Source organism: Larimichthys crocea, chromosome I, assembly GCF_000972845.2.
Source record: "Larimichthys crocea isolate SSNF chromosome I, L_crocea_2.0, whole genome shotgun sequence".
Taxonomy (NCBI): Eukaryota; Metazoa; Chordata; class Actinopteri; family Sciaenidae; genus Larimichthys; species Larimichthys crocea.
The window spans coordinates 1,213,148-1,240,322 of NC_040011.1; the positions used below are offsets into that span (position 1 = coordinate 1,213,148).

The 27,175-nt window shown below is 38.8% G+C and overlaps 4 protein-coding genes across 8 annotated transcripts; 1 reads left to right on the plus strand and 3 right to left on the minus strand.

The window, feature by feature from the left end:
- Positions 1-294: 294 nt before the first annotated feature.
- spata4 (spermatogenesis associated 4) lies at positions 295-3,238 on the minus strand. Of its 2 annotated transcripts, none has more exons than XM_010729498.3 (6): positions 3,012-3,238; positions 2,611-2,740; positions 2,210-2,328; positions 1,194-1,414; positions 918-980; positions 295-415 (listed from the first exon to the last, which is right to left on the minus strand). In XM_010729498.3, exons 1-6 carry the CDS (start codon positions 3,110-3,112, stop codon positions 324-326), a joined length of 726 nt encoding a protein of 241 aa, XP_010727800.1. In that variant the 5' UTR covers positions 3,113-3,238; the 3' UTR covers positions 295-323. The 2 variants fall into 2 exon arrangements, with proteins under 2 accessions (XP_010727800.1, XP_010727799.1); XM_010729497.3 differs by having other exon boundaries at positions 879-980.
- Positions 3,239-3,350: 112 nt separating this feature from the next.
- asb5a (ankyrin repeat and SOCS box containing 5a) lies at positions 3,351-10,302 on the minus strand. 3 transcript variants are annotated; one of them, XM_027280200.1, is made up of 7 exons: positions 9,767-10,298; positions 8,282-8,361; positions 7,037-7,144; positions 6,646-6,796; positions 6,148-6,282; positions 5,281-5,472; positions 3,351-5,085 (listed from the first exon to the last, which is right to left on the minus strand). In XM_027280200.1, the coding sequence occupies exons 1-7, from the start codon at positions 9,969-9,971 to the stop codon at positions 4,958-4,960; spliced, it is 999 nt and encodes a 332-aa protein (XP_027136001.1). In that variant the 5' UTR covers positions 9,972-10,298; the 3' UTR covers positions 3,351-4,957. The 3 variants fall into 3 exon arrangements, with proteins under 3 accessions (XP_027136001.1, XP_027136038.1, XP_027136069.1); XM_027280237.1 differs by lacking the exon at positions 9,767-10,298 and adding an exon at positions 8,765-9,740; XM_027280268.1 differs by lacking the exon at positions 5,281-5,472 and having other exon boundaries at positions 9,767-10,302.
- Positions 10,303-10,650: 348 nt separating this feature from the next.
- Positions 10,651-18,520, plus strand: ctso (cathepsin O). The gene is made up of 8 exons (XM_010729499.3): positions 10,651-10,993; positions 12,474-12,579; positions 12,784-12,911; positions 15,152-15,319; positions 15,636-15,757; positions 16,970-17,133; positions 18,053-18,145; positions 18,271-18,520. The coding sequence occupies exons 1-8, from the start codon at positions 10,790-10,792 to the stop codon at positions 18,303-18,305; spliced, it is 1,020 nt and encodes a 339-aa protein (XP_010727801.1). The 5' UTR covers positions 10,651-10,789; the 3' UTR covers positions 18,306-18,520.
- On the minus strand, positions 18,434-25,785 carry tdo2a (tryptophan 2,3-dioxygenase a). 2 transcript variants are annotated; one of them, XM_027284660.1, is made up of 12 exons: positions 24,231-25,785; positions 23,814-23,919; positions 23,590-23,680; positions 23,240-23,310; positions 22,672-22,799; positions 22,351-22,537; positions 21,727-21,834; positions 21,500-21,611; positions 21,302-21,359; positions 20,596-20,675; positions 20,165-20,255; positions 18,434-19,832 (listed from the first exon to the last, which is right to left on the minus strand). In XM_027284660.1, exons 1-12 carry the CDS (start codon positions 24,233-24,235, stop codon positions 19,679-19,681), a joined length of 1,191 nt encoding a protein of 396 aa, XP_027140461.1. In that variant the 5' UTR covers positions 24,236-25,785; the 3' UTR covers positions 18,434-19,678. The 2 variants fall into 2 exon arrangements, with proteins under 2 accessions (XP_027140461.1, XP_010727802.1); XM_010729500.3 differs by lacking the exon at positions 24,231-25,785 and adding an exon at positions 24,098-24,198.
- Between the last annotated feature and the right edge of the window lie 1,390 nt (positions 25,786-27,175).

Below are 27,175 nucleotides of genomic sequence, written 5' to 3' on the forward strand. Positions count from 1 at the left end.
CTCTTTTTTGCCAATGTAAACCTACAACAGTGGATCAAATCTCAAACCATTAAGGAGAGCTTCGCTTATGACTCAATGCTGCCATCTACTGGGATAAACGGGAAAGCCCAAAACATGACGATAGGGGCACTGTAACATTACATAAGCTTTACATAACAGTTACGTCATCTATCTTTCAAAACAAATTATACTCTGGTAAATATTTCTGTGGCATAATAGTTCAAACTGGACAATGTTTTAATAATTGTAAAAAGAGGTGATGCAAACACACAATACAATAAGAGAGGTACAGATCTCCATCCAGTTCCTTTATTAGTTAACCATTAGTTAACGGAGCGTCTGACAGGCTGGTGCACTTTTATCTCCTTGAATGAAACATCCGCTCTGCTCCATGCTGGCGAGGATGAACACGACTCTAAAATCGCAGAAATTGGAAAATAGAATGGATGAGTGCAGCTCCATTATATTTACCCCAATATATCATATATGTTCTGGTATAAGGTTATTCGATAACAAGGGTAAGAAGTAACTTTAATTATTTATAGCATGACTTCATATTGACAAATGGCCATTTATCATTGCACCCTTAATACAGCCTTTAAAGGGCCTCCTGCCCTTGAGGAGTGAAATATTACTCTTTACATGTCCACTACCCCCTCTGGGAAAATGTAAAAATAAGCATTAAGTAATTACAGCGTTTTTTTTTTCTTTGTTAAAGGGAACTTTGTTTTGTTTTGAGACGTTACTGTGTTTCAAACAACTGTTGCAATTTTCCAAAAATACTAAGATCTGCTCCACTAACGTGATGCATTTGTGCACATTTGCAGGATAATCACTGCCCATTCCTGTTGTGACAGAATATAAGACTTGACGCATACTTGATGTAATATGTCCAGATGAAGAATTGCACTCCTCACCGCAGATGGATGACACTGGAGTGGCTGCTAAATGACCCAAATCATGCTTCACTTTAAATTGTCCTGTCAAAAAAAAACAAAGAAATGATCATAACTAACCAAATTCTGTTGACTTATGAACTATACTGTATATATCTATTTATATTCTTAACTGAGTGTATCAACATTCTGTCTCTTTATGTTTATGACTCTTGTGTTGTTGTCATGATCAAGCACAGTACAGTACTCTATATTTACACTCCACAGAAAGTTCAATATCACCCCTGGCTGACTCACCAGGGCTGAGAACCCTTCCTGCTGCCTTGTGCCTCAGGTGCCTGTGGAGGATGACCTCTGCCTTCCTCCGGTTTGTGCTGACGTCAGGCACAGCCATGATTTCTGTTATCCTCAGGTTGTTCTTGATAGCCGTGGAGGCTGTGGAGCGCGCCACTGTCGGCAGAAGCTCCTGGTAGTTATCGTCAGTGAAGTCTGACTCTGGGCTCTGAATGTTTCTGATGCTGAGGAGTGATATTTAAAACGTTTAGAATACCTACACGATCTTGTTGTTATATTTCTATACTTTTTACACTGTAGAAATGTGCTCCGTACCAACGGACAGTGCACTAAAAGCCATGTAGTGTTTTTATCTCCCACATACTTTCCCAGATATCTTTGTGACAGAGATGTAGTCATTGTACAGTATGGGTATTATTTCATATTCAGTTGGATATGTGATGTTAAGTTTTAATAATAGCAATGTATGAGAATGTAACAATCAGCCTGGTGACATTGTTACAGCAGGGTTACACATATAGTTTTATGTGTAGTTAGATCTAACACATTCCTGAGCATCAGCAAAACATTTCAGCAGTGGTCAATTCACAGTAATGTCTCAAACAAACTCTTTGAGTACCTAATATTTCAATATCAAACTAAATCTCCACAGGGTTCTCAGGGTCATGGAAAATTCTGAAAGGTCATGGATTTTTTTTCTAAATGTGATGTATTTAGTAAAATACTGTAAACCTCTATGAAATTGCTTCCACATGATATAACCTCACCTAACAGTAATTTTATTTTCTGTAGCTGCTGACATCAGCTACAGACATCAGCTCTAATGTTGATGCATCATAACGTTTGGTTTACTGTCATGTACTGCATTATATAGTTGTTTGTTTACGTATAGGTTGCGAATGGTCACGGGATTTTTATCACGGATCGTTGAGAAGTCATGGGATATTCAAAATGTAACTATAACTATATAAACCAGATATGAATCGGTCTGGTTATAGAAAGACCCAACCAACCCTTACCTCCGCTTAGTTAAAACAGTATAAACCTCCTGCACCATCAGCTCAGCTGCTCCTGGTTTACAGTGGATGGTTCCATCAATGACCTCTTTCATCAAGTGCAGATGGTGCTTCTGTAAAGACTGGGACCATAAAACTCTTTAGTAATTATCTGACTGAAAATAAGAAGTACAAAAAAAAAAAGAAAAAAAAAGAAATAGGGAATAGGACGTCAGTATCTGGTGTGTGGCTCAATAGGTTGAGCAATATCACAGTGGGCAGCTAAAATGTATTATTTTTAAAAAAGAATTAAGCAGTCTATACTTGAAAAGCAAAAAGTAAATGGTATTAACTACATTTAAATCACATGCTGACTGAACAGAGACATTTCTTCTGTGCTCATCATACTTTGATCCTCCTCTTACCCTCTGTATCTGGCTCCAGTTCCTCTGTTTGGTGGACAGTGATGCTCCTTTGTCATATGAATGCATGGGAAAGTCTTGTGGGTAGTAATGAGAAAACATCTCAGCCACGAGGTAACCACTGGAAAGATCTCTGGAAATGAAAAGTGAGGAAAAATCCACCATGAATCATGTGCCTGTCCTGGCAACATTGATATTTCCATTTCCGGACACTATTATATTGTATTTGTATTTGCCCACTAATCTTTTGTTTGGCAGCTGGCTAAAATATAGCAAGTGTTACCAAGATAGACATTTATAGGTAGTGAGTTATACACCTATGAGTTATCTATGTCTATCTGTCTAGCTATAGTAACAAGCCAGCATCACGTTGGTTACGTAATACCGAGTTACCGCTTCTTTACCTGCGCACGTTCTTCGGATACACTGACAGGTCGAGGCTTTGCAGCCACTTCACGACCTCTCTCGGCAGTCCTGTCTTTTTGGGAGACTGAGCATAAGACATGCTGCTCCGAGCCTGAGGAGATGAACCAATAATGTTTTGAACTGAAGTCAAGCCAACTAACTCCTGCACCGCACCTCTGTCCTCTGATATGACTAACAGCCTTTCTGTTTACGTTTCCATGGCAACGGCACGACACGCGTCTTTGACTTGCGGCAGCACGCAGAGAGTAGTGGCGCTCCTCAGAGAATATAACAACATCATTTAATAACATCATTTTACAGCAAATTCATTTGACCACTATACAATGTTAAATACATAAATGAGACATTATGAAAAATGATCTTATATCTATAATCTATACAAACAGGTAATGTGATCATAAAATTGTGAAATAATTTCTGTTTAATGTCAGCTCAGTATTACAAAATGTTATCCTGTTACTTTGTCCATATGGTTATTTATTCACAAGGCCTTATGAGCTTTATTTAATTCCCATATTAACCATTGTGTCAGCTGCTCCACCCACCCCCATCATATTTTCCATTTGGGATTTTACAACAGAGGTCAGCCTCCCCCACTCATCAGCGCTCAGTAATCCAAGATTAAACTTGTCGACTATTTTTGTTGTGAGAATTTTCTAAATAATAATTCTCCCACTGCACGTCTCAGTCAGACATCACTCATCACCAGCACAGCCTGCATACGTACAAAGACGACATATTTTGAAATGTACCATGTTTCAAAACAGTTTAATCACCTAGTAGTGTTCAATGCATTATATATCAAATGCAAAACTATGTTCTATACTCATTTACATATAACTTCAAAGTGCATCACTCTCTGGTAGCTATTGCAACTATTACAAGGATAATTGGGTTATTTGTTGTTGGGTTGTATGTTGTGCTTATTTATAGTCAGTGCATTACCTGTGTCAGCACACCCTCCGTATAGAGAGGCAGACCACACTCCCATCACAGAAGCAGAGCTTTACACTGCTGTTGACAGGGTCAGCAGAAAAAAAAAAACATATTTTAGCCATATAAAAACAACCCATCTTAAACAAATCGTACGCTATATTAAGAATATTTTACCGCTTTGCATTGCTGTCTGACAGCCTTTTTCTTTGGCACTAACCGGAGAACTTCAAACTGTGCTGCACACTGTTACACCAATCAGCTGTTTGGTTCAGAAAGATTTCAAAGATGGTGTATACTTGTGTTTTTCTGGCTGATCCAGACAGCTGATCTGTGGTACAGTGCATCGTGCAGTTGGGCTTATGCATAGGAATATGCTGTATGATGGCAAGGTAAAAGCAATGAATATATTCCTTATATAGTGTACATTTAAACTTGGCTAACAAGTTGTCTAACATATGTTTTTCAAATGACCCTATCCACAGCAGTGCATAGCTCTGCTTCTGTGCCAGGAACCCTGTCTGCTTCTCCAAACTGTGGGTGCGCCGACCACCATCTACTGTAGGTAATACACTAACTATAGTTAGGTGCCTCACATAACCTCACTTCAAAACACCCAAACTATCCCTTTAAGGTATCTTCTAAATACAGCAAACCTTAATTAAAAAGAATATTTTAAATAAACTTCCTATTATATTTTCAACCACAGTTTATCCAGTGAAGGGTAAGCCTGCAAGGTCTTTTTTAGAAACTCCCTGCTTTACATTCATCTAGGTCCACAATCACATATGGGGTGCAAGCCAGCTCCACACAGCATGGTACTGTCGACTACTCTGTCTGTTCTGTGACTTATGTTAATTAATTGCACTTACTGCATTGACTGGTATCTAAAATTAAAGGTTGGAATAGTTCATGGAACTGATGTGCTGTTTGTTTTAACAACTTCTTTCGATAAGTCCTATTCAGGCAGATAGTTTGGTTGTTCTGTCTGTCATTGGTACTGCAGGTAGCTCTTGAGCCTGTTGGGCAGGGGAAGATGGGAAAGAAGGTGGAGTCTGTCACGGCCGACGCAGTTCCTGATGCAATGACGGCACAGCTGGCTCAGCAGTCGTGGCGTAGCTATGAAAAGAGATGAATGAAATATTATTTAAGGTGGTCCCAAAGTATAGAGAGTGTGGAGAATTTTCAGAACTGTCATGCAACTTTTATATCTGTTGATGGAGTTGTTCAAACACAGAATCATCAGTTCTACAAAAAAGATGCAAACATAGGTTTATAGTTGCTTGTAAAAACAAGTCACACGTGTTCTTGTACCTTCATAGAGCAGTAGGAAGCCCTCTGTTAGACTACTTGGTGGAGCCACATCTACTGGCCTCTGAAACTCTATATTCCTGGCATTAATGTCTGCACCGAAGTCCAGCAGCAGTTTCACTACAGCTGTGCAGTCTTTTTCTGCAGCTGCGTGTAAAGGTGAATCCAGGGATCTGCCTTTCTGTACGTTTGCACCTTAATGCAGGACAACAGAATTATCCGTTCAAGACACCGTCCAGTCAGAAAAACCTAAACTGTTAAAGAAAAACATCAATTCTCTATAATCCAGATGTTAAATTGTGACTACATTTTCTTATTTACAGTCATTAAGATCATCCCTCATCTCTAATACTTACATTTTACAGAAATTATTTTTAACAAGCCTGAGAGAATGAATGTGAACTTGTTACTTTGAATCAAATATAGCAAGGAATATGTGGGCTACACGTGACTGCTGTTCCGCTCCAAACTCTCAAAGTTAATTACTTGTACATACCTGTCCTAATTCCTATATATGTAAATAAATAAATAAATATATGATATATATTAGAGAGATATATATATATATATAACTGACAGAAATAAAGCTGTTTTATCTCTGCTGTGCTAGAAATGCCTGTCATGTCAACTGCAGTTAGGTACTTCATCAGGGATAATCAGAGTACACATATATAAGGCTAATTAAATGCAATGTTAAGGACCTGTTCACCTCAAATGTTTCGATGTTTTTGCGTCTTTTTTCAGAGGCTTTTTTTAAAATCCACTGTGTATTCATATGTGTATTTATTTCCTTGTCTGTGTGTATGTTCATACAGGATGTGTGCCTGTCTGTATGGAGATGTAAAGATCCACACTGAGCCGTGAGCTGACCTTCCCTCAGGAGTTTCCTGGCACACTCTAGCTCTTGGCAGACACAGGCTGTATAGAGCGCCGTGCCCAGGTGAGGAATGTCCATGTCCACATCTGCCCCCCAAGTCACCAGAGCCTCCACACAACCGTAATGACCTGGAAGTAATGGAGCATGAAGACAGTAATCAGTAAGTGACAATGCGAGATAATTCTCCAAGCTGTCTGCTTAGGTCATGTCGGGATTTATTTTTAAAGCTATTTTTTCACAGTGCAGGTTTGTTAGGAAAGTGCAGAGGACACAAATACATTGAAAGACTAGGAGCTTGTGTAATTAGAAGAGTTGGAATGATATATTGGTTTATGTTATAATAAATAACAGATTCCAAGTGGTAATGTTGTAAGATTGGTGCTACATAACACCATTCAGATGTATTGTTGTGATGTTCAGGCATATTCAAAAAGTCGACAGAAAACTACCTGCATTTTGTCTCATATGCAGAATATTTTGCCATAATATACCTTTGCTCGTAGCTTCATGGATCGGTGAAGGATTGTATACAATGCTCTGGGGTTTTGCTCCATTTTCCAAAAGAATTTCAGTGCATGCCACGCTGCCCACTGTACAGGCGTTGAACAGAGGGGTGACACCATCAATTGTAGAAGCATTGACCTGTAAACACATTTTTTTAATTGTTATTTTTAGGCCTTGTTTAAGCATGCAAGTTGACTAATAGCAACAGCCTGGGGGAACAGTTGAAGGGGAACAACAGCTTAATAGCTCTACAGCGGCTGTAGAAGAGGGTAGGGCAGCGCATTGCTCATTTGTTACCCCAACCCAGATTTTCCCAACCATGAAAATGACATTTGACCTGTGCAGCATAGTAACATTAAAGGCCAATACGTGACTTACATTTGCTCCTGCATCAATGAGAGCTCTGGCACAGGCAACATGGTCTCCAACACAGGCCTCGTGAAGGGGTGTCACATGGTCTATGGTCAGAACATTCACACTGTGACCCTGGAAACAGAATCAAACAGCCACAGACATTTAAATGTCAAAGGACATTAAGCATTACGTGACCTCTGTCAACCTCTATTGGTGAACACTGGGAATTGCAAGAACGTCCAGAAAGCTTTTCTCTTTGATAAAACAAACCCTTCTTCCTTAGTTACGGTTGTTAGGAATTGACAAACCCTACAGTACAGTCACACTTAAATAATAGAAATTAATAAACTTGCTAATTAAAGTGCAGAATCAATAAGGGTCTGGTAATGTGCTAATAAATCACCTTGTAAAATACTGTAATGATATCACTGCTTTGTCATGAGCTTGTCTGAGTTAAGAACAAGGCATTGTTGGCTTTGTAGCTGAGATGGCTTCCTCTCTTGTACTCCTCAATCTGTGAACAGCTGACAAAGCAAGAAAAGGGGAAAGGAGATTATCCCTTTATTAGTCTTTGGCATTAATCAGCAATTCTGTCGACCCCCCTCAGATACTACATATAATGGTTATTCTGGGCCACAGAGCAACAAATATTTTGCAGCTTAGTTCAAAAACATGTTTTAGTGCTGTAGTATCTAAGTCATGGTATTGTAAACTTACACAGATATGTCAGCTATTCACTTTAAAAAACAAGATTTATTATCAATGGCCAGATGTTGACTGTTTACATTTCATGTTGCAGATATTTGGCTAACCCTCTTGCTTGTTGCAACTTTGCAACAGCAGAATTGCAACCAATCGATATTGGCCAAGAGGAAGCTTTGACTGATAGCTTTAGCAACAATGACAGTCCCCTGGTAAACATCAATCTTTTGTCATGCAATGTCATGTTAGTCTGGTTATACAATGTCATTCGGGGTAAAAGAGAGAGATTCTCAAAACATATAGAAGCCTTGACTTATCTAACTAATGAGAATATTTAGTGTTGAGAAATAATGGAGTTGTCGATGAACAAATCAGATAATTAAAAGTAATCCCAGATAACCCCATTAACTTCTTACTTTTATCCAAACCTTTTTCATTCACATCTAAACCACGAGGCCACAGAGGAACTGATACAAATTGAATTGCCCGAGGGACAGTTACAATGGACCCCATGTGTATAGATGAGGGGATGCACATGACTCTCCCAGGGGATTGTGGTTCCTTCACCTGTAAAATGAGGGTCCTCAGAGCCAGGAGGCGGCCCTGACTCGCAGCATCATGGAGGGGTGAGCGGTCTGCCCAGGATCCTGCAATGTTAATAAGAATTCAGCGCTTATTTCCAGGGAAGTACGGGTACATACAGTTGATGTGTTCAGAAAATATTAGATACATTAATTACCTTATAATACAGTAATTTAAGTCAATTGTGATTTTCTGTCTTTATGAAATTATTTTATTTACCCTGATATTGTTGCCTTATTAAATCTTGTTTATTCATCAAGTCTAAATATTATGATTCCTTCATCGCTTACCTAATTACAGCTGAATGAAATCTCATTGAACCTCATATTTTGCCCTTTATCTTCCAATCTCCTAGCACATTCATAGTCCAGATAATATCAACTTGAGAAATTGCCTGTGGGTGTTTGACATATAGTAATTTTGTCAGGAAAAAATAAATAAATAAATAAATAATCTCATTAAGCATACCTGAGTCAATGTCCAGAATAACACCGGCTGCATTCCACACGTTATCATCATTATTCTCATCTTCATCCATTTTAATCATGATTTATAAATCATAATCAACCTAATGTTTCCTATGAAATTCATGCTCTTTTATTCATGCAGCCTATTTCCCTCGACTGACATTAATTTACAATATGGATATAAAAGACCCAGCTGCAGACATCAAACAGATTTCTTAGAACAGGGAAGACAATATCTACAGGACTGTGACTAATAACACCCTAAGCTTGGCTAATTAGTATTCCACGGAGTGGGTCTACTTTAAATTAAAACATCCCTTTGAATGATAGATACAGATTATGTTGTCGCTGTGTCTCTCTTCCCCCATAATGTGCCTTCGGACCGCCTATCCCTGTGAGTGTGGAGTGTTGTTTTGGTGGCTGTCTCAGTGTGAAAGGGTGCACTGCATAGCTGGGAATGGAAACTAGGGCAGGATGGGGGCGAGGGAAGGGAGGGAGGAGGGTGGGGTGGATATCATGACTGTGTTCTATTAATACATTAGAGGAAAAGAGCTGCCAGCCAACAGTGTCTTCATTTAATATTGAATGTACAGCTCAGGATTTATATGCAGCTATTAAGCTAATGAAAGAAACATAGCCATATCATTTATATCTACAGTATGTATTAATGTGAATACATTTAATGGCTGTCATAATCATTGGATTAGCAATGCAGTATTTATAGCTCATTTGTAAACACAGAAATTGTGAGTGTGTGTTTGTGTGTGTGGACGTGCATCAGCTAGTGTACTTTAACGTGATTTTAACGTAAACAATATGAATATTTTCTACCTATGACCTCATACGCCTAAGGTCAAACATAGTATATAGTGTAAACACAGTTGTATTACACACCAGATTTTAACACACAGATATGCTTAAAATGATGCGTGTGTGGAACAAAGAAACTCCCTGAAGAAAACTCTCTTTTAAAGGCTTTTTATGTTTTTGTCAGAGTACTCACTGTGCTGTTGACCATAATCATAGAACTCTGCTGATATCCTGGCAGCCTCTTTACGGTTCCCACGGACAATGTAGAAGTATGCCAGCAAGTTGAGAGAAATCTTAACAAAGAGCTTAAAGCAGAACAGTGCCAAGATGCTGAAGTAAACATTGGACAACTGTGTCGCGAAGGGCTTGTTGGTGAGTTCCCCTGTTGGGTCTGACATTTCCTCCGACACGTTACAGAAGGGCTTTGGTTATGATGAAGGCAGGATCAGATGCCACTCCAAAAAGCACAAGAGTAGCCTACTTTTTCTCCCAGTGTACTGACTGGTTGGTTGGTCCTGACAAAGTACAGACTGAAAAAAAAAAAAGCTCTGCAGCTGCCACTGAGCCTGATGGCAACAACTGCAATGCTAGTATACAATGTGTGTGTGTGTGTGTGTGTGTGTGTGTGTGTGTGTGTGTGAGTGTGTGTTCACAAGTTCTACAAATGAAATTTTATCTGTTCCAGTTGCAAATATTCAAAACACTATTTATTTTATTATTTCAATTCATTATAGTATTTACTTATATAATTACAATTACATTCATATAATTATTGTAATGTTCATAAAAATAATGACTCTTGTCAGGTATAAATGTTTATGTACACCTACTTCAAACAAACATTTGTGTGCCTAAGGTATAAAAGTCTTGACAGATCTCCAATTGAATTAAATTATTCATTTTTTTTATTATCATTTTATTATTTTATATTGGAATAAAGCCTATTAATACAAATGGGTTGGATGAAATAATTCCCCCTGGGATTATTAAAGTATTTCTGATTCTGAATTACGTTATTTGAGTATTTATGTTGTAATAAGAGTCAAAAGGTCATTAGAGCCTCCTTGTGATTATTACTTTATTTTTACTTTCGTTTTTCAAGGGAGCGTCTCTGGGTCGTTGCGCATGCGCCGCAGGCTGTTCCTCACCTTTTCCGTGAACATCACTCTTGCGCTCACTCTCCTTTTTAATGTTTTAACAGACTTTTGTCCGTCAAATGAGGCTCGAGCACTCGTATTTAGTTGTTCTGGCGGCCGTCTCGACACTCGTGTCTCCTCTGTGTTGTCAAAATGTGAGCTCGGCTGAGACCCGGACAAAGTTGAACGGCTCTGCGGTCGGTTTCGACTCGTTCAGAGAGCACTTTGAGCGCGTGTACGAAGCGCACGGCGAGGAATACAACCTGCGTCACCTCCACTTTCAGGTAGGAGACTGGAGAGAGGGAGGAGGTGTGGAAACCTGCTGACACTTGTTTCACCCTGTCACCCAGCACAAGTAACAAAATAAACGGCGGAGAAAGCCACGCCCACTCGCGTAAATGAAGTAAACGCATTAAACTGCTGGAAAATTAAATGTTTGCGAATTACATTTGAAATTAAATATAACATACAGTGTGATACTTCATTACAAGTTAAAGTCCTGCATTCATTATAGAATGAACTGTAAACTTTTGAAAGCTAGTAGCTATCTCATTACATATGGAGATCACCTGTTAGCTCACCTGTTGGTTAGTGTAAGCTAACGTTATCTAACTTTAAATGAATATTGCTGTATAACAGGCAGTATTCACTCATTTATTCCTCTCATATAGTTGTTAAGTTTTAGCATTTGACGTTTCGTCAATACACTTTTTTCCCAGCTGCCATTTTGACATGAGATAATAGGGTTAACACAGGTGTTACCAATGATACTAAATAAGGCTCTGTTCCATTTATTGCAGCAGAGACTTCCCAGTGAGCCGACATGCACCACAACAAGCACCCTGACTCTGTTTGACCTGAATGGAATGGGACCTTAATTAGTATCATTGGCAACACCTGTGTTCACCTACTATTTCATGTCAAAATGGCCGCAGTGAAAAACAGTCGTGGTGGCCTCTGTTCAGTCAGAGTAGCATAGTTTTTTAAAGTATATGTTTGACCGCATAACTTGTCTTGTTTATTATGTACGGAGGGAAGAACTAGAGCAGCCCAGTGCATCAGCCGTGAAATAAATCTTACCTTCATGTATAAGTTTTTTTTGTTGAAACCGTAGAGATGAGAGGTGTTATTATATTGGCCGTGTTTTACACAGGTCAGTTTGCCGTGCTGTTGACTGTATTGCGTGTTCCTCTTGCTCACTCTGCCCTCATTAATATAAATGGGTTGGATGAAATATTACTTTAAACAGGCTCAAACAAAAACTAGTACTATTTCCTGACCTTCGTGAAGGTCTGGGGTTTTTGCAGCTGTATTAAACTGCATTGGATTTAGGTAGGTGTATCCGGTAGGTGTTTGTGTTATGTTATTGAATTATTATTGTTGAAGAGAATAGTTGAATTAAACAACTTCTTGGTAGAAGCTTCAACACTCATAGTATGATGTTTCAATTAAAGCAGAGAAGCTCACGTAAAGTACATTTACAGCAACTGAGTTCCTTTCCACCAGTTTTCTTTTTGCATTAAAATACAAAACTGTAGACGACTCCTAGGTTGTATTTCAGACTCATGCAAAAATAAAATCAGCTCCAGACCTCTCATGCGTTTTTCATGGTTTTGTTCATGTTTTTCTGCAGCATTTTATTATTTCATTCAGGATACTCAGGATTTTTTATTCAAGCAGTTCACTTTGAAGACTCGAGTTGCCTGCATTTTGCTGCCCTTCAACTAACTTTACACACCTAAATTGTCATGTGTGTTATTACAGAATGCTACAAAGCGGCATGCATACCTGAATTCATTCTCCACAGCACCACAGTCTGCCAAGTATGGCATCAACCAGTTCTCTGACCTCTCACAGAAGGAATTCAGAGGTAAGCTCCAGTGTGTCACATATAGTAAGTTTGCAGAATTGGGTTTGGTTATCATGTAAAACGTATTTACTCATTTTATGTCTGTTCAGTTGATTATTTTAAATGTACTGATCATTTTACCCCCCCTGTATGACTGGGCTGAATCTGCACAGTCATTGTTTACATGTTCCACAAATGACCTTGAACTGCATCTGTTATTCACAGATCTGTATTTGCGAGCTAGCACTGACAGAGCTCCTCTCTTCCCTGGACTGAAGAGGACAGAGAGGCTCCCAGCCAAATTTGACTGGAGGGACAAAGCAGTGGTGGCACCGGTCCAGAATCAACAAGCGGTGAGGTTTACACAGATGGATGATAAATGTACTGTATAGGCAGGAACGTACTGCAGGCACAGATTTATCGAATCATTTTATCATTAACAAATAAAGCAAACAGGTGGGTAATAAACAACCCAAATATATATAAGGAGACACATAACTCATACATTATACAGTCAAATAGGTGATGTAAGTCCTTGACAGGTTTTTTTTAGTTTTGTCAGCTAAACTAAAGTTTACTAAACTATTGAAAAAATATTTAAAGCCCCAGCTGAAGGGATGAATATGCATTTATTCAAGATACCCTAAGGCATGTTTTATTACAGAATACTGGAATAATAATTTGTCCCTCATATGTTTTTCCACAAGAAAATAAATAAATAAATACATTTCCTCGTTGAAAAGTCTTAAAATTGCATCTACTCCTTACCACCTAAAGAAAAATTCAGAATATATGAATATGTAATTGTTGTCTATTTCAAGTTTAATTACTGCACACACGATGTCACCTAACTTGAGATCAGATGATTGGCTTTCAAAACTGTTGTAATATCACAAAACCACGATCGCCTGCTCAAGTCTCAAAGAGATTTAAGGTGAGCACAAAGAAAAACATTCCTCTAGAGTCAAGCTCTGCACATGCATCATTCTGCACAGTGAAGGTCAAACATTCAAGTGAAGTAACTGTAAGCAAACCCCATTTTTGAGTGGAGAGGCACTTTAATAACGGTCAAGCAAAAGCAGGTGGAAAATGATAAACTAAGCCATTACGTGTGACTTTTGCTAAGAGAGCAGAGGGAACCTGGGGACCACAGACAGGGAGAAGGTTAGTGAGATGGAGCTGTTGCTTGTCCTCGCTGAAGGTTCACTTTCTGCTCCTTTTGTCCTTTATCTCTTTAGTCACTCAATTTGCTGTCGGGGGTGATATTTTCAGTGTAAAACTGTTGTCCTAAGGGAGAGACATAGCCGGTACAGGTTAAAGCCAACACGATAACATATATTTCACTCTCTTGAATTCAGGTAAGGCTTACCACTCCAGGGAGAGTCTGTACATGACCACACTCGTTTAACGCTGTGCTCTGCTGCAGTTCTTCTGTCTAGATTTTCTTTTTCTCCTGTCTGTGTAACTGCCTGGGCAGAGTTTCCACAGCAGACAGATAGAAAAATAAAATTCAGCACCATGCACAAAGACACAGAATGTCAGGGCACTCACATCCCATAAAGTCTTCTTGATCTGGTTTTCCCTTGTCTTGATTCCACATTTATGACTTAAGCACATTTCATTGCTTTAAAAGAGAGCAGATGCTCCTAATATTGTGTGTACTAGGCAGATGCTCCTAATAGTTTGTATACTAGGCAAAATACTTATCTCCCTCCCAAGTAATAATGACTGATTTTGGTTTCAGTATTGATCTTAAACCATGGAACCATACTGAGCAACAAAATATTGGATTTTTAATGGATACCAAGCATAGTCTGATGCAGTTTGGAGAATGAGATTGCCTGTGCGAGTTGTTTATAGAAAAAAAAAAACACTCTGAAATATACAATGAAACACTTTGTTCCTCTCGAAATTGACTTTTATCATGTAAGCAGTGTAATCTACATCAGATAAGTAGAAGAGCAACTTTTTCCTATCAAAATATCATCCCAAGCTTTTCCTCACACTACAAGCTGTGTTCAGAATTGTTTTGTTCTGTTTGCTCTTGATCCTCAGCCTCACAGCACACCTTAAATCACTGATTTATTTAAATATAATATATAATAATATAATATATAATTGTCTTGTGTGGCATTATTTTGTTAGCTATTGCAAAACATGATTTGATAAAGAAGACAGTCCTTCAGACACAGTATACCTGAGTTGTTTCTGTCAATAGATGGCAGCAGAAAACAATTAGTCACAGTTCACTCAGGAGCGATATCTCATCAGCATGTACAGCGTCCATACTGATTGCAAATGCATCACATCCAAAACTATCAACGTGCTTTACCCATCACTGAAGCCCTGTTTAAACGCATATCTCAGTTTTGTGTTTATTTTATTTCCTTTTTTTTCATGAATGCAATGATTTAAAGAGCCGGGATGTCAGAAATGAAAAACATTTGAAAAATCAAGGCTATCCTTCAGTGTCCTAAGTGTCCTAAAGCAAAATGACAATTTCACCTTCTGGATTTCATACGAGTCCTAAATGATTCTTCAGCTTTTCCTTTGTAGTTTTTTTTTTCTGATTACTGTAATCTTATCTTTGCAGTGTGGGAGTTGTTGGGCATTTAGTGTGGTTGGTGCCATGCAGTCCGTCCATGCAATTGATGGCTCGCAACTGGCTCAACTCAGCGTGCAGCAGGTTCTGGACTGTTCTTTTCAAAATGAAGGATGCAATGGAGGCTCTCCACTCCGGGCTTTGAACTGGTTAAAGCAAGTATGTTCCCTTTTATTTCATATATTCAGGTCAGGTCGTAAAATAAAACTTAACTGTCAATACTTCATGCACAAGAGATGTAGTTAATACTTCTGTGCTCCTATAGGGACACAGGGGAAGATACATCTATGCTGTTTTACATTTGAGTCTTTTAAAATAAAGTAATGCTGTCATGTATTTTAATTAGATGGCAAAATAAGATTGCTGTCTATAGTAAATTAAAGAGGTGCATGTGGTAGGATCTTTAATAAATAAGATGAATAGATCTTTTGTATTCAGATAACACACTCACTGAGACAAACTATTTTCTTTCAAGACCAAAGTGAAATTGGTGTCTCATTCAGAGTATCCCTACAAGGCCAAGACTGGAATCTGCCATTTCTTCTCTCAGTCACATGGCGGTGTTGCTCTGAAGAACTTTACTGCACATTACTTCAGGTAAAAAACACGTTTTTGCAAGTGGTCTACAAGCAATAAAGGCTAGAAATTACTTATTTTTATCTTGGTAAAATGACATGGAATTTTAATGCAGCTTTCACAAAGTACCAAGGACAGAGGAAAGGGGAGGTGGATTGACCCTGCACAATGACAGACCGCAATGTTTACCGTGTCAACACAGACATGGATTGCTCAGTAACACAGAGGCCAAAATGACTGGGCCACAGTTACCTTGAGTTAAAGTGAATCTGGATCTTCTTTATTTAATATTGAACAGGGTCGTGACTCACGCTCATGCATATGTAATGCCTGTTATTGTTGTATTGCTAGCACAGCGAGGCTCTGGGTCCTGTGTCAGAGTTGATGAAGTTTTCATTTGAAAGAGAATATAAAACATAGAAAACTTTGCCTCCCCTTTTCTATACCATCATGAACACAGCTTTTATTTTAAAGATGATAAAAGATAATGATTTTTAAAAGGAAGCTAAAAGTAAAAGTAAGGACACAAATGTCAGTGTTACTACTAAACACTAGTACTAAAAGACCTCTTTATCCAACAATCCACTGATCTTGTATGAAATTGTGCCGTCTCACCGGCCCCTGTTGTCAGAAAGGTCAGGGTGATGGATCATTGAGTACATCAAGTTAATGGAATTAGGTACTCCAACAGGGCAGAGGCTCAGGGATTATGAGAATGCTTAACCTCATGGTTAAGGGGCTCATAAACCTTGATCCTCACTGCTGCATAGCAAACAAAAAACACCATCATAAAGTTTCAACAAGCCAAGACAAACCAGACCTGACCTCACAATGAATGAGTTGTAAAATGTCTTTATTCAATGTAGTTTTGGCACAGACCAAGACTCCATGGCCCATATGTCGTAGGCTTGGCAGAGGAGGGCATCACAGCTCTCCCCAGTGTGGAATCATCTGGTGAATGGAGAAAATTAGGTTGCAGAGGACGTCTGCATATGTGCAGCTGAAGGGTTATGAAAATTATCCCATTTATGAACGACAAAGAGTGCAGTAGGTTGGTCGAAAATTGAGACCCCGATGAATGAGACGAGGAGGAGAGTGGAGAGAGTTGAAGTAATAACCTCCATAGGGTGTATATCCTAAAATATTTCAGAGCTCTAGTTTACATGACAATGCCACAAAAAGCAGGTCATTCTTGCTGCCTCAAGAGTGCATTTTTCTGTTCTTCTTCTTCAGTGGTCAAGAGGAGGCCATGAAGGGCCAGCTGGTGGAGCACGGTCCTTTGGCTGCTATCGTGGATGCTGTCAGCTGGCAGGATTACCTGGGTGGAATTATCCAGCACCACTGCTCCAGCCAAAGGTCTAACCATGCTGTTCTGGTCGTTGGATACGACACTACAGGTACATAATGTCACTACGCTGGCATAAATGTAATGATTTAATATTCTTCCTGAGCTGACACTTTCCTAGAATGTTTTCACAAACCTAGGGCCTGTGGAAAATAATTTTGAAGCTAGACTAGGTGAGATTGTTAGGTGAAAATATAGCTGTCTTTATCACAAATTATTGCTGCAACTAAGTGCTAAAAGGAGATACAGAAACCTTATTGTTGAGCTCCAAAATTATAATTGTTGTATTATTATTATAATTATTATTATACCAAGTGAAATCTGTTTCATGTGCCCAGTGAATATGAAGATGTCTTATTTATGTAATGACATGCCTCACTCAGTTTTCTAAGAATATTTTAGCACTCATTCCAATCCGATTATCTAACACCACTGGCAAAATATTTCTCTTGTTTTAGAATAGTAAGAACTGAAGGCAGATTATTAAACTCGTGTTTACCATAGTGCAGATTTGACCTTTTGCTTGCTTGTCCTGGTACACAGCGATATGTGAGTAGCTGGGTTGGTAAACAGTCTTTTGTGTGCACTCGTTCACGTCATATTGCAGGGTTTCTAAGTATAGGGGTTCTGATTATTCAGGCAGACAGTGAAGCCATGTGTCTCGGGTTTAAGACACAAAATCAGTGTGAAAAATAATGTTCGAAAGATACTAGATGTTATTTTATAACAGTTATGTTGTCAGAATGTTATCACAGTAACAACAGTATGTTATACAGTATTTCTTAGCATTAATTATTTCACACACTTTTGTGTTTTCTTGGTATTACACAAGGAGTTTCAGCCAAAACACACACACACACACACACACACACACACACACATGCACACACACACACATGCACGCACACGTACCCAGTGTACCTTTACCCTGTAAATAATTGAATATTGAAGTGTACATTGTCTTGTTTTAGGGGATATTCCATACTGGATTGTGCAGAACTCCTGGGGAACCACATGGGGGAATGAAGGTTATGTTTATATAAAAATCGGTGGCAATATTTGTGGTAAGTATGATCTTTGCTTCCTGTGATTTCTGTTTATATCTCCTTTGGTTCAATGTCTGTATGTTGCTGTGCTCACTATCCCCTCAGGGATTAATACAACATCCTTCTTTTTCCCCCTCTCTCAGGTATTGCAGACTCTGTGGCAGCAGTTTTTCTTTGACCGGATTTTGTGTATTCTTGACTCTGTCATTGTATGTGTTGTGCGTGTGTGTGTGTGTGTGTGTGTAGGTGTGTGTGTGTGTGTGTTCAATACTGAAAAAAAAGAAATCATCTGTTTGCCTTCAAGTGTCACTTTAAATAATGTTGTTTTTTTATTGAAATGTCACCATGTTACATAACTGAAACAAAATAAATCACTTTATATCCTGATGAAAATTGGATCATACTTGCACTGTACAAAACAATTATCTTATTAAATACGTAAGGTAGATACATTATATAGGTGGTGTGGCTCATACATTTATCTATACAGTGAGCAGTCACTGCATAAATATATAACCAAATTAATTTTATAGCATACTATACAAATACATTATTACATTGGCACATTATTAACATTATGTACAAATATTATGGTTCACATTTCATAGCTTCACATATATGCTGTGCAAATTGTAATATTGTAGATGTTGACATTGATTGTTTACACAGAAGCTTATTGTCATTTTATGCACACCTTCTTACATCTAAGCCACATCGCAATAGCCTGAAATGGCTTCCTCTTTGACACCGTCTCCAAGCTGGCATGAAAGATAATGCATTTGTACAAACCCATGATTGCTACCAGTTTGATCACTGTTCTCACTGATCCATTTGCTTTCAGGTCAGTCCTTGTGAATTTACATAATTTTATTGGAAAACATCTAAGCAGATCTTAGCAAGGAGCCATCTGCTTTGCTTTGTGACCAAGCAGGATTAGATATTAGACTAAAGTAGTCTGATTTGGCCATTTGATTTATTCAGGGTCAGGCACTGTGTCACAAGTTACTGGGGAATGAACCATGGTGCCGCAGCCTGATGGAACTAATGAGCAAGTCATTTTCTGTTCTGTTCTTTAATAAATTGGAAGATATTTGCCGAGCTTTTAGTGTCACTACGAGATGACAGAGAGACATTGTTTACCTTGCTTGACATGAACATTAAAATTAACTAATTAAATTAATTGTTATTTTTCTGTATTTATATGTCACAATCCCAATTCTTCAGAATGTTTTAAATAACCAGTAACATGGTATCAAATGTCTGTTACTGATGGATCATTTTGTGGTTTGCATTGTCAGCCATGTTAAATGATTCCTGCCATGTTTCACTCCAATCTTTTTTCAAACTTAGTATTGCAAAAGTGAGATAGATATATTTTAAACTGCAATTAATTGTTAAGAAAATATTTATGTATGGGCTTTTTCAGTCTACCCACCTATTCTTCTATGCACCTGTTTCTAAATCTTCTTAGCTGTACAACCAATCTACTGTTGTGAGGTCGGTTACAGTGAAAGAAAGGAAGCCAGGACAGACTACGACTGAGATGCCCCCTCAGTCTGAGTCTTCGCTGCTGCAGTAGGAGCTGTCGCAGCATTCGGCCATGTAGAGGAATGTGTGAACATTGGGATTTAGCTTGGGCACCCAATGGCGAGGCACCAGGAACGTTGCCAGGTTGAACAGATCCACGAACACTTTGTAGCGGTCACTAAAGGGAAAGACAATCATTTATTAAATATTGAAGTACTCTTCTACAATATAATTGGACTCTTACAAATTGTACTCTCTCAAGGACAAAAGCTAACTTAAACGACTGCTAAAACTTGATGGATACCAAATAAAGACCTTGTGTCGTAGCTTCTTTGAAATGAACTTTTAAGTATAGTTTGTGGACGTCAGGAAGAAGTGACCACATGACAGGTTAATTTAGATAAGCACAGTAGCAGTGTCCTGTCCTTATCTAAATGAACTCTGAAGTGTTTAAGATACTTGCAGTGTAAAGTGTTTAATCAGTAGGTTACGGTTTACCGCATACAGTACCTGACAGTAGATCTCAGGTAGTGGTAGCCAGATGAGCCCCCTGTGCCGGCTTTGCTGCCAATCATACGATGCACCATACATACATGATTGTCTAAAACAAAAGACAGAAGTATCCTTTGTGATATGAGCAAGGCTTTTGGCTCTGCATGTTTCATTTGAGCTCCAACTTGTTAGACATGAGTGAGACATAGGTGAGTTAAAAAATGTATTTCATGGGAATAGGTTGTTGGATGGATATGCAGGCGTAGAGGATGTTAGAATATTTTTCCACTTTTGTGGTCCTGAACGAACTGAAGCTCCAGTTAGTCCAGCTCTGCCCTTGGGCAAAATATTAAACCATTGGATTGTGGTACACATTTGCTCCGATTTTTTTCTGTTCTTGTGCAGTGGTGAGCATATGCAGCATCTTACAGGGATGCCGCAGTACTTACATCTCCATTTTGTCATGAGGGTATCAATATCCATGAGTGATGTGAGCAGCTGGAAAGGAACCTGGAACCTCGGCTCTTCCCTAAAAAGGTTAAAGATTTTTAGTATTTGAAGATATTTGTGCAGGTTGATAAAATTGTGTCTGGGTGGTGTTCATAGCACTTGTGAAACAACAGGAACTATCACCTCACTAACCACAATGCAGTTAACATGTTTTATCTAACAGTGTCACATTAATTATCACCATGCAGTAGCTTTCACATGACTTTGTTGACTCTTGCATAGCCTTAATGAGTCTCATGTGACGTATCCTTACCACAGGTTTTAAAAGCTTGCTAACCACACTTTGGTAAAACCGTCAGCGACTCACGTGAGTGTTGAAATTTTCAAGATGGCATGTTTCCAACTGCTAGTGTTTTATAACTGTTAAAATATGACCCGGATTGGCTAGCGGGGGTGTTCAGGGAAGTGTTGTGACATTGTAATTTTAGGTTGAAAGAATAAATAAGTGACCTCGCCTCAGGGACAAACACTGAGCTGCTCTTAAGCAAGATGTTAAAACCCCAGCTGGCCCAGCGAAGCTGTAGTAAACAGTAGAAGACTATGTAACCTGTACGACTCTTAACTATATGTATCTGAAGCAAACACTATGTCAGAAGAGTTTTACTAGACAATTGAAGGTAAAGGAACGTTGTGAAAATCACATACCTGTAGAAATAGATCATCAGGGCACCTTGGAGAGCCTTATAAGAGAGTCGTCTCTCACCTTATGAGCAAAATTGAACATATATTACATTTATAACTAATGTATTCTGTAGTTTGTGATACAGTGTTAAGTCAAAAAAAAATATGAAGCCTTGATAAACACTAAATTATGACGTGATTGTTTTTGTAGAAAACCCTCACCCTTGCTAAGGAGATGGTCATGACGTTTTTCATCAAACAGAGAAGTGAACAGCTCTTTCTGTTTGACCAGCTCAGCCATCATTTCCTCCTTCTCCTCAGAATCTGGCATTTTCTTAAAAAAAAAAACAAAAAAAACCCCGTAAATAAAAATACAGTCTCTGTCAATCATCCGTGCACTCCAGGGGGAGTAAAGAAAGTTTGCTCTGAAAGCTGGACCCATCTCTTACCTCGATTTTCTCCTTCTCCTGATTCAACCCATCAAATATATTGATTTCCAGCCTTTCCCAGAAATTGAATCCATCCACCTCCAAGCCAGGAGTTCTCTCCAGCCACTCCTGAGAAGAACAGCCCAAGGTTTTATCACTTATATACCCTGTTCAGAAGCAGATGGGCTTATCCAGAGCAAGATACAGCAAACAAAAACACAACAAAGGAGAAATACAAAAGAAAAAGACTCGTGATTAAGTAAAAAAAAATCTTTGGCCATGTGCAGGCGTTTGTTGTTGTGGAGAAATTGCTGATATCAATGGTGAGGTCAGGATATAGAGAAATAGAGACCCCTTCACCACCTCACATAGTCTGGAGCCACTGTTGTCTGTTTATGTTAATGGAACGGCAAAGGCTTGCTATCTATTATGTCTGGGAGGCCAACATTCAGTTCCTTCGACCCTGGTCACCAGGCAACGTTGAGATAGGCTGGCACCTGCTTTCCAGCAATTTAAACAGTGGCCTTGCGTACCAACAAGAGACCACGTCTTCTCTGATATGATTTAGTCTCTATGACCTCAAGGTCCATGCATGACCCCGTGTAACCCAAGGATAGACAATTCCATAAGAGTTGTTAGTCATACCTCGACTAGCTTTAAGAGTGTTGGTTCCTTCTCAGTGGCAAGCAACGTCTCACTGTCATGCCCCTTGAAATTGTCCCTGTAATGGCGTCTGTTGTATGGAACCCTCAGGTTATCCGGGACCCCAATTTTGTTCTCCAGGACTCGAAACTGAAGGCTTTGGAAGCCAGAGGCTGGAGACAGGTATTCCCTACAGACAAACACATATACAAGTAAGCATACATGCACACAACACAGACACAGTCAGAGTGGATTCATGAAGGAGTGAATCCAATAAATTATTTAATGCCAGTAGAGAAGGCCAGAAGTTATTTATGAGCTTACCTAAAGTCAAAAAAGTCCAAGGCTGTCATTGTTTCCAAAACCGCAAACTGGTCGACCAACAGTCTTAAGATCATTACAATCCTGTGGATGCGAGTGTTGACTTTGAGCATATTGCGTTCATCCCGGACCTGGAGGAACAGTAAAATATTTAAAGGAATAATTAACGATCATCCTGACACAGGAAAGCACAATTGAATTACTGAAATAATTAGTTCTGGAGTTTTTGCATCATTATTTCATCATCCTAATGTGTATCTCTACCATGGGAAGAAAATGTTAAAAAATTTAATGTAGAACATGAGCCAGGGTAACGCACAAAATGTCTTAATTTCCTCTGACTGAACTTCAAAGCCAGATTGACTGAGTAAGACTAATAATTCCTGTCCTTTCAAACACACTGTGAAACTCCTTTATGATGACTCTTCGATTTATTGAAAGTCTTCTAAATCTGGAGCAGCGTTCAATCTCCAATATTGACAGTTTACATCTAAAACATCTGAATTTTGCTGTAATCAACATGAAAAAAGAACACAACCTCACAGGCCTTTGCTAAGATTCTTTGACTTACATGTCCACTGATGAAGATCTCCCGCACTGAGTCGAGTTCAAACAGAATCTGTTTGAACCACAGTTCATAGGCTGAAATAAAACACAACACACATTTAAGTATAACATCTCAGGGCTAATTACAGAGCAAAACAATTGTCTATTTACAAAGCTACTCTCTTGAATTCAGCCAAATTTCAAAGTAAAACATCGACCTCTTTATTGAACTCAATTTACTGATATGTTGACTGCGTTTTTATTGCAAAAGTTGCACAACATGATTACAAAAAGATTCAAATAACAGCTTTATTTCTGTGAAGAAAAGATGCTCTGAAATACTACAAAGCTACTAATACAAAGCAATAGTTTTACCTTGGTGGGTGACAATAAAGAGGTGCTCATCGTGGATCTTATTCCCCTTTAGTTCACTTTGCAATACCTGGGCTGTGACTATTTTGTCGAGCTGAGAGTTGGGAAGAAATAAAGCACTTCACACAACTTTGAAAACAAATCCAAATACCAGTACTCGTCTTTTTCTTTTTTCTTTTCTTTTTTTTGTACAGAGACTGATGCATATTACAGGTGGTGTTTTCTACCTGCAGGTAGTCTCCATAGATGATTCCTCCTTTACTGGCTTTGTTAACCCCAGCCTGAGAGGCATCCTCATCTTCGTCTGTTGTGGGAGGCTTGTTTTTGAATAACCTGCAGTGCAAAGAGAGAAGGCCTTTTGTTACTTGGTGATTGTCCATTGTCAGGATTAGTAATGAATTGTTAGAGGGCTGCATTTAATGAAATTTGAAAAAAAAAAAGAAAAGAAATAAAAAGCGGGGAAAAATTCCTTGAGAGCCCAACGTTAAGTTGCATGACAATCTGAACGTACAAATGCCTCTTCTCAAAGTACGGACATCCACTCATGTCTTGTCCAAATCAGCTGCAGAAAAGATGTATCCTTCTTCCTCGATTACCATTTATTAAAATTGGATCCAAAGCAATGCATGTTTTTAAAGATTCACCTCATCCAATCACTTGTGAGGATAGAGTTACCATCCGGCCCGCCTCAATGTTCTCCATGAAGCGGTTGTTTACCTTGAACCCGGAGCGCCCTTCTGAACCTTGTTGGACCTGCTAATAGAACAGTCATAGGACCCTTTTTCGAATAATAAAACGAAAAACAACAAATACCAAATACACAAATATTCAATTTAGCAGGTACGTCAAATATAATCGGCAAGTGAAGATTTTAAATGTGTAATTATTGCCCTATGTTTTTAAAGACCTTGAACATTTCTAAATCATGTCTATGAAAAATACATTTAACTTTATAAAAAAATAAAAAATGTGTGAAAAATCAATTTTGCTTTGAAAAGGATAAAGCACACAAAGCGCTCAGGGCATCATGGATGCTACTCTGTGGGTGATTGAACTCATCTGTAAATATTTGCAATTTGGGTAACATTTGATTTAGCCTCAGTTATCATCACTGCATACGTGTGGTTCCAAGGTTCATGAGAGAGTGTGTGTATATGCACATAATATGTTTTGTACACTGAGCTGATGTTTGTGTTTGTGTCTGCGACTCTGACGAATCATACATACTTACCTTTTGAGATGACCTATCCGAAGCTTGCTGGGAGCGATAGGTCTGTATTATTGGTTATCTTTTTGCAGTTCTTGGGAAATATGTTGTTTGTTTTCATTCACAGTCGGCTAGATCGGGTAAAAATAATTATAGGATTGTCCCTTCCTACCACAACACACTGTCAATCACAACAAGCAAATCCTTTTTGAACGACAGTTAACCCAGTTTCATCAGTGTAAGACTCAAAATCCACACTCCACTCTCTCGAAATCCCTCCAAGATCATTAGCGCCCTTGTTTTTCACCCACACTCGCCGTAGACTTCTCAAGTATAGTCCCAACAGCCTGTGCAACTGTCCTCTGAAGATCAGAGGGATGATAACAAGCAGCTATTTCTGAATTGGGACATGGTACAAGTCTAGCAATATAACGCAGCAGACTGAACAAGAAGAGCAGAAGCAGCAACAAAATTCTTTGTTCTTGTTCCCTTTTAGCTGGGATGAATGGGATGCTGGTAAGAGAGGAGGGGGGCTTGCAGTGGGTTTGATGCCTCAGACAACATCAGTGTAAATCTTCGAGGCTTTAACAGAAGTGTCCATCTCGCTGATAGGACTCACGTGTCATTACGCCTTATCTCCAAGGTCTGAGTGAGTCACTGATTAATGGAAAGCAGAGATACAGCCTGTTTTTGCCTCGCTGCCATGTAAAACTCCCAATGAAAGCTAAACTGTTTTTCCTCTGAGTACGTCCTTGTCCTACAGTCATGCCGGAGGTCCGTGTGTCTGTGCGATGACACTTTTTGCGTTCTTTGTAATCATTTTAAGAGCTTCAGCACAAATAAACTCCAGGCACAATCAAAGAGTCAAAAATGGAGAGAGACTGAAGAAAAAGCTACTAAATATGTGAATCATAAGATCTGCATGCTGCTTTGACCTGCCACAGGAGTGTTTTCAAATAATAAAACAAAACACACAAATACCAAATATATATGTCTTCTATAATAATCAAATGAACAGAAACAGCAAATATATTCAGGTGGTGCAGAGGTCAGCACCGATGCCTCACAGCTAGATCAAACCTCAGTGTGGAGTTTGAAGTTTGCATGTTCTCCCCGTGTCCCCGTGGTTTCTCTCCGGTTTCCTCCCTCAGTCCAAAGCCATGCATTTAACGGTTAGATTGGCCGTAGGTGTCAATGTGAGCGAGAACGGTTGTTTGTTCCTGTGTGCCCTGTGATTAACTGCCCACTTGTCTTGCCCTAAGCCAGCTGGGATTGGCCCAGCCCTGATGAGGATAAGTGATTACAGCATGATCAAATATGTTCAACTAATGAAGATTGTGTAATTATTGCTCCAGACTAACTTATACTTTTCTTTTAGCAGGTCAAAGTAATGTCAGCAGATCTTACTATTAACATATTCTGCTGATTTTCTCCAGTTTTTGCTCTTTTTGGACACTTTAGTGTTAAATACATTGCGTTCATTTGTGTTGCAGCTCTTAAAATGACAGCTTGAGAATACAAAAATGAAAATTGTGGAGATGTTTTTGCTTTCTGCTTCGACCCACCCTATTAGCAATTATTTTTATTACAAAGGAAATGATTACATACTGTAATAATTCTGTTTTTGAACAATTATTATGATCTCAACATGACTTCTAATCATCTAGTGATAATTGGACCATTAGACCACTGTTGTAAGGCTCAGATAACAGTTCCAATCAAAGAATATGTTTTTGAACTATTACTGCTATATAACATGTTGTATTATGTGTTGTACACCACACTAACTTATGCAATTCGGTCAGTAAATGAAGCACCAGCACTATCATGTTGACACATTACAGTGCTGCAGGGGTATTTGGTTGTTGCTTGTAGCAGTCGAAGGCTTTAATACTTAAATACATACAAAGTGAGTGGCAGTATAAGTTGTCACTGTACAGTATGTCTGCTGCTTCTACGTGATTACCATATCAGCATGTTTTATGTAATGAACATCTAACAAGACAAGGCTGTTATTGTGTGTCCACAAGAAAACAAATGTAGTGTCATCGCTCAGAGCAAAGCTCATTACGTCGTGATCACAAGAAAACAAAGCTCGTTATCTCTCCCTGACGTCTGTGGTTCAAACTTTATTCTTGTGTTTGGAGAAAATCTCAGTACTTTCTTTCTGCATTTTGGCACCTGCAAGTACAGAACCCTCACAACAGAAAGTGTTTTTATTTTTCTTTCCGATAAACGCACTGTAATGGTTTGTATAGAAGGCAGAAGTTAACAAATGAATTACAAGGTCACGAATCTGGGTGCTTGATTTGTTTGAGTCCAATCAAATCCTTTCAAAGCTTTTACCTTTCTAACCAAATGTGTTTGGATGGAATAAATGTA

What these genes read in the sequence shown, in the direction of transcription:
- spata4 (XM_010729497.3), bottom strand. Translation starts at nt 3,112, where the DNA reads ATGTCTTATGCTCAGTCTCCCAAAAAGACAGGACTGCCGAGAGAGGTC. An exon ending in TATCCGAAGAACGTGCGCAG is followed by an intron (nt 2,741 to 3,011) that starts GTAAAGAAGCGG and finishes TTTCATTTCCAG; the next exon opens with AGATCTTTCCAGTGGTTACC. An exon ending in ACTGGAGCCAGATACAGAGG is followed by an intron (nt 2,329 to 2,610) that starts GTAAGAGGAGGA and finishes TTATGGTCCCAG; the next exon opens with TCTTTACAGAAGCACCATCT.
- asb5a (XM_027280200.1), bottom strand. Translation starts at nt 9,971, where the DNA reads ATGTCAGACCCAACAGGGGAACTCACCAACAAGCCCTTCGCGACACAG. An exon ending in TCATTGATGCAGGAGCAAAT is followed by an intron (nt 6,797 to 7,036) that starts GTAAGTCACGTA and finishes ATGTGTTTACAG; the next exon opens with GTCAATGCTTCTACAATTGA. An exon ending in CCATGAAGCTACGAGCAAAG is followed by an intron (nt 6,283 to 6,645) that starts GTATATTATGGC and finishes CATTACTTCCAG; the next exon opens with GTCATTACGGTTGTGTGGAG.
- ctso (XM_010729499.3), top strand. Translation starts at nt 10,790, where the DNA reads ATGAGGCTCGAGCACTCGTATTTAGTTGTTCTGGCGGCCGTCTCGACA. An exon ending in CGGTCCAGAATCAACAAGCG is followed by an intron (nt 12,912 to 15,151) that starts GTGAGGTTTACA and finishes TTATCTTTGCAG; the next exon opens with TGTGGGAGTTGTTGGGCATT. An exon ending in CTTTGAACTGGTTAAAGCAA is followed by an intron (nt 15,320 to 15,635) that starts GTATGTTCCCTT and finishes TTTTCTTTCAAG; the next exon opens with ACCAAAGTGAAATTGGTGTC.
- tdo2a (XM_010729500.3), bottom strand. Translation starts at nt 24,132, where the DNA reads ATGAGTGGATGTCCGTACTTTGAGAAGAGGCATTT. An exon ending in TACTTTGAGAAGAGGCATTT is followed by an intron (nt 23,920 to 24,097) that starts GTACGTTCAGAT and finishes TTTGCACTGCAG; the next exon opens with GTTATTCAAAAACAAGCCTC. An exon ending in CACTCTTAAAGCTAGTCGAG is followed by an intron (nt 21,835 to 22,350) that starts GTATGACTAACA and finishes TGTTCTTCTCAG; the next exon opens with GAGTGGCTGGAGAGAACTCC.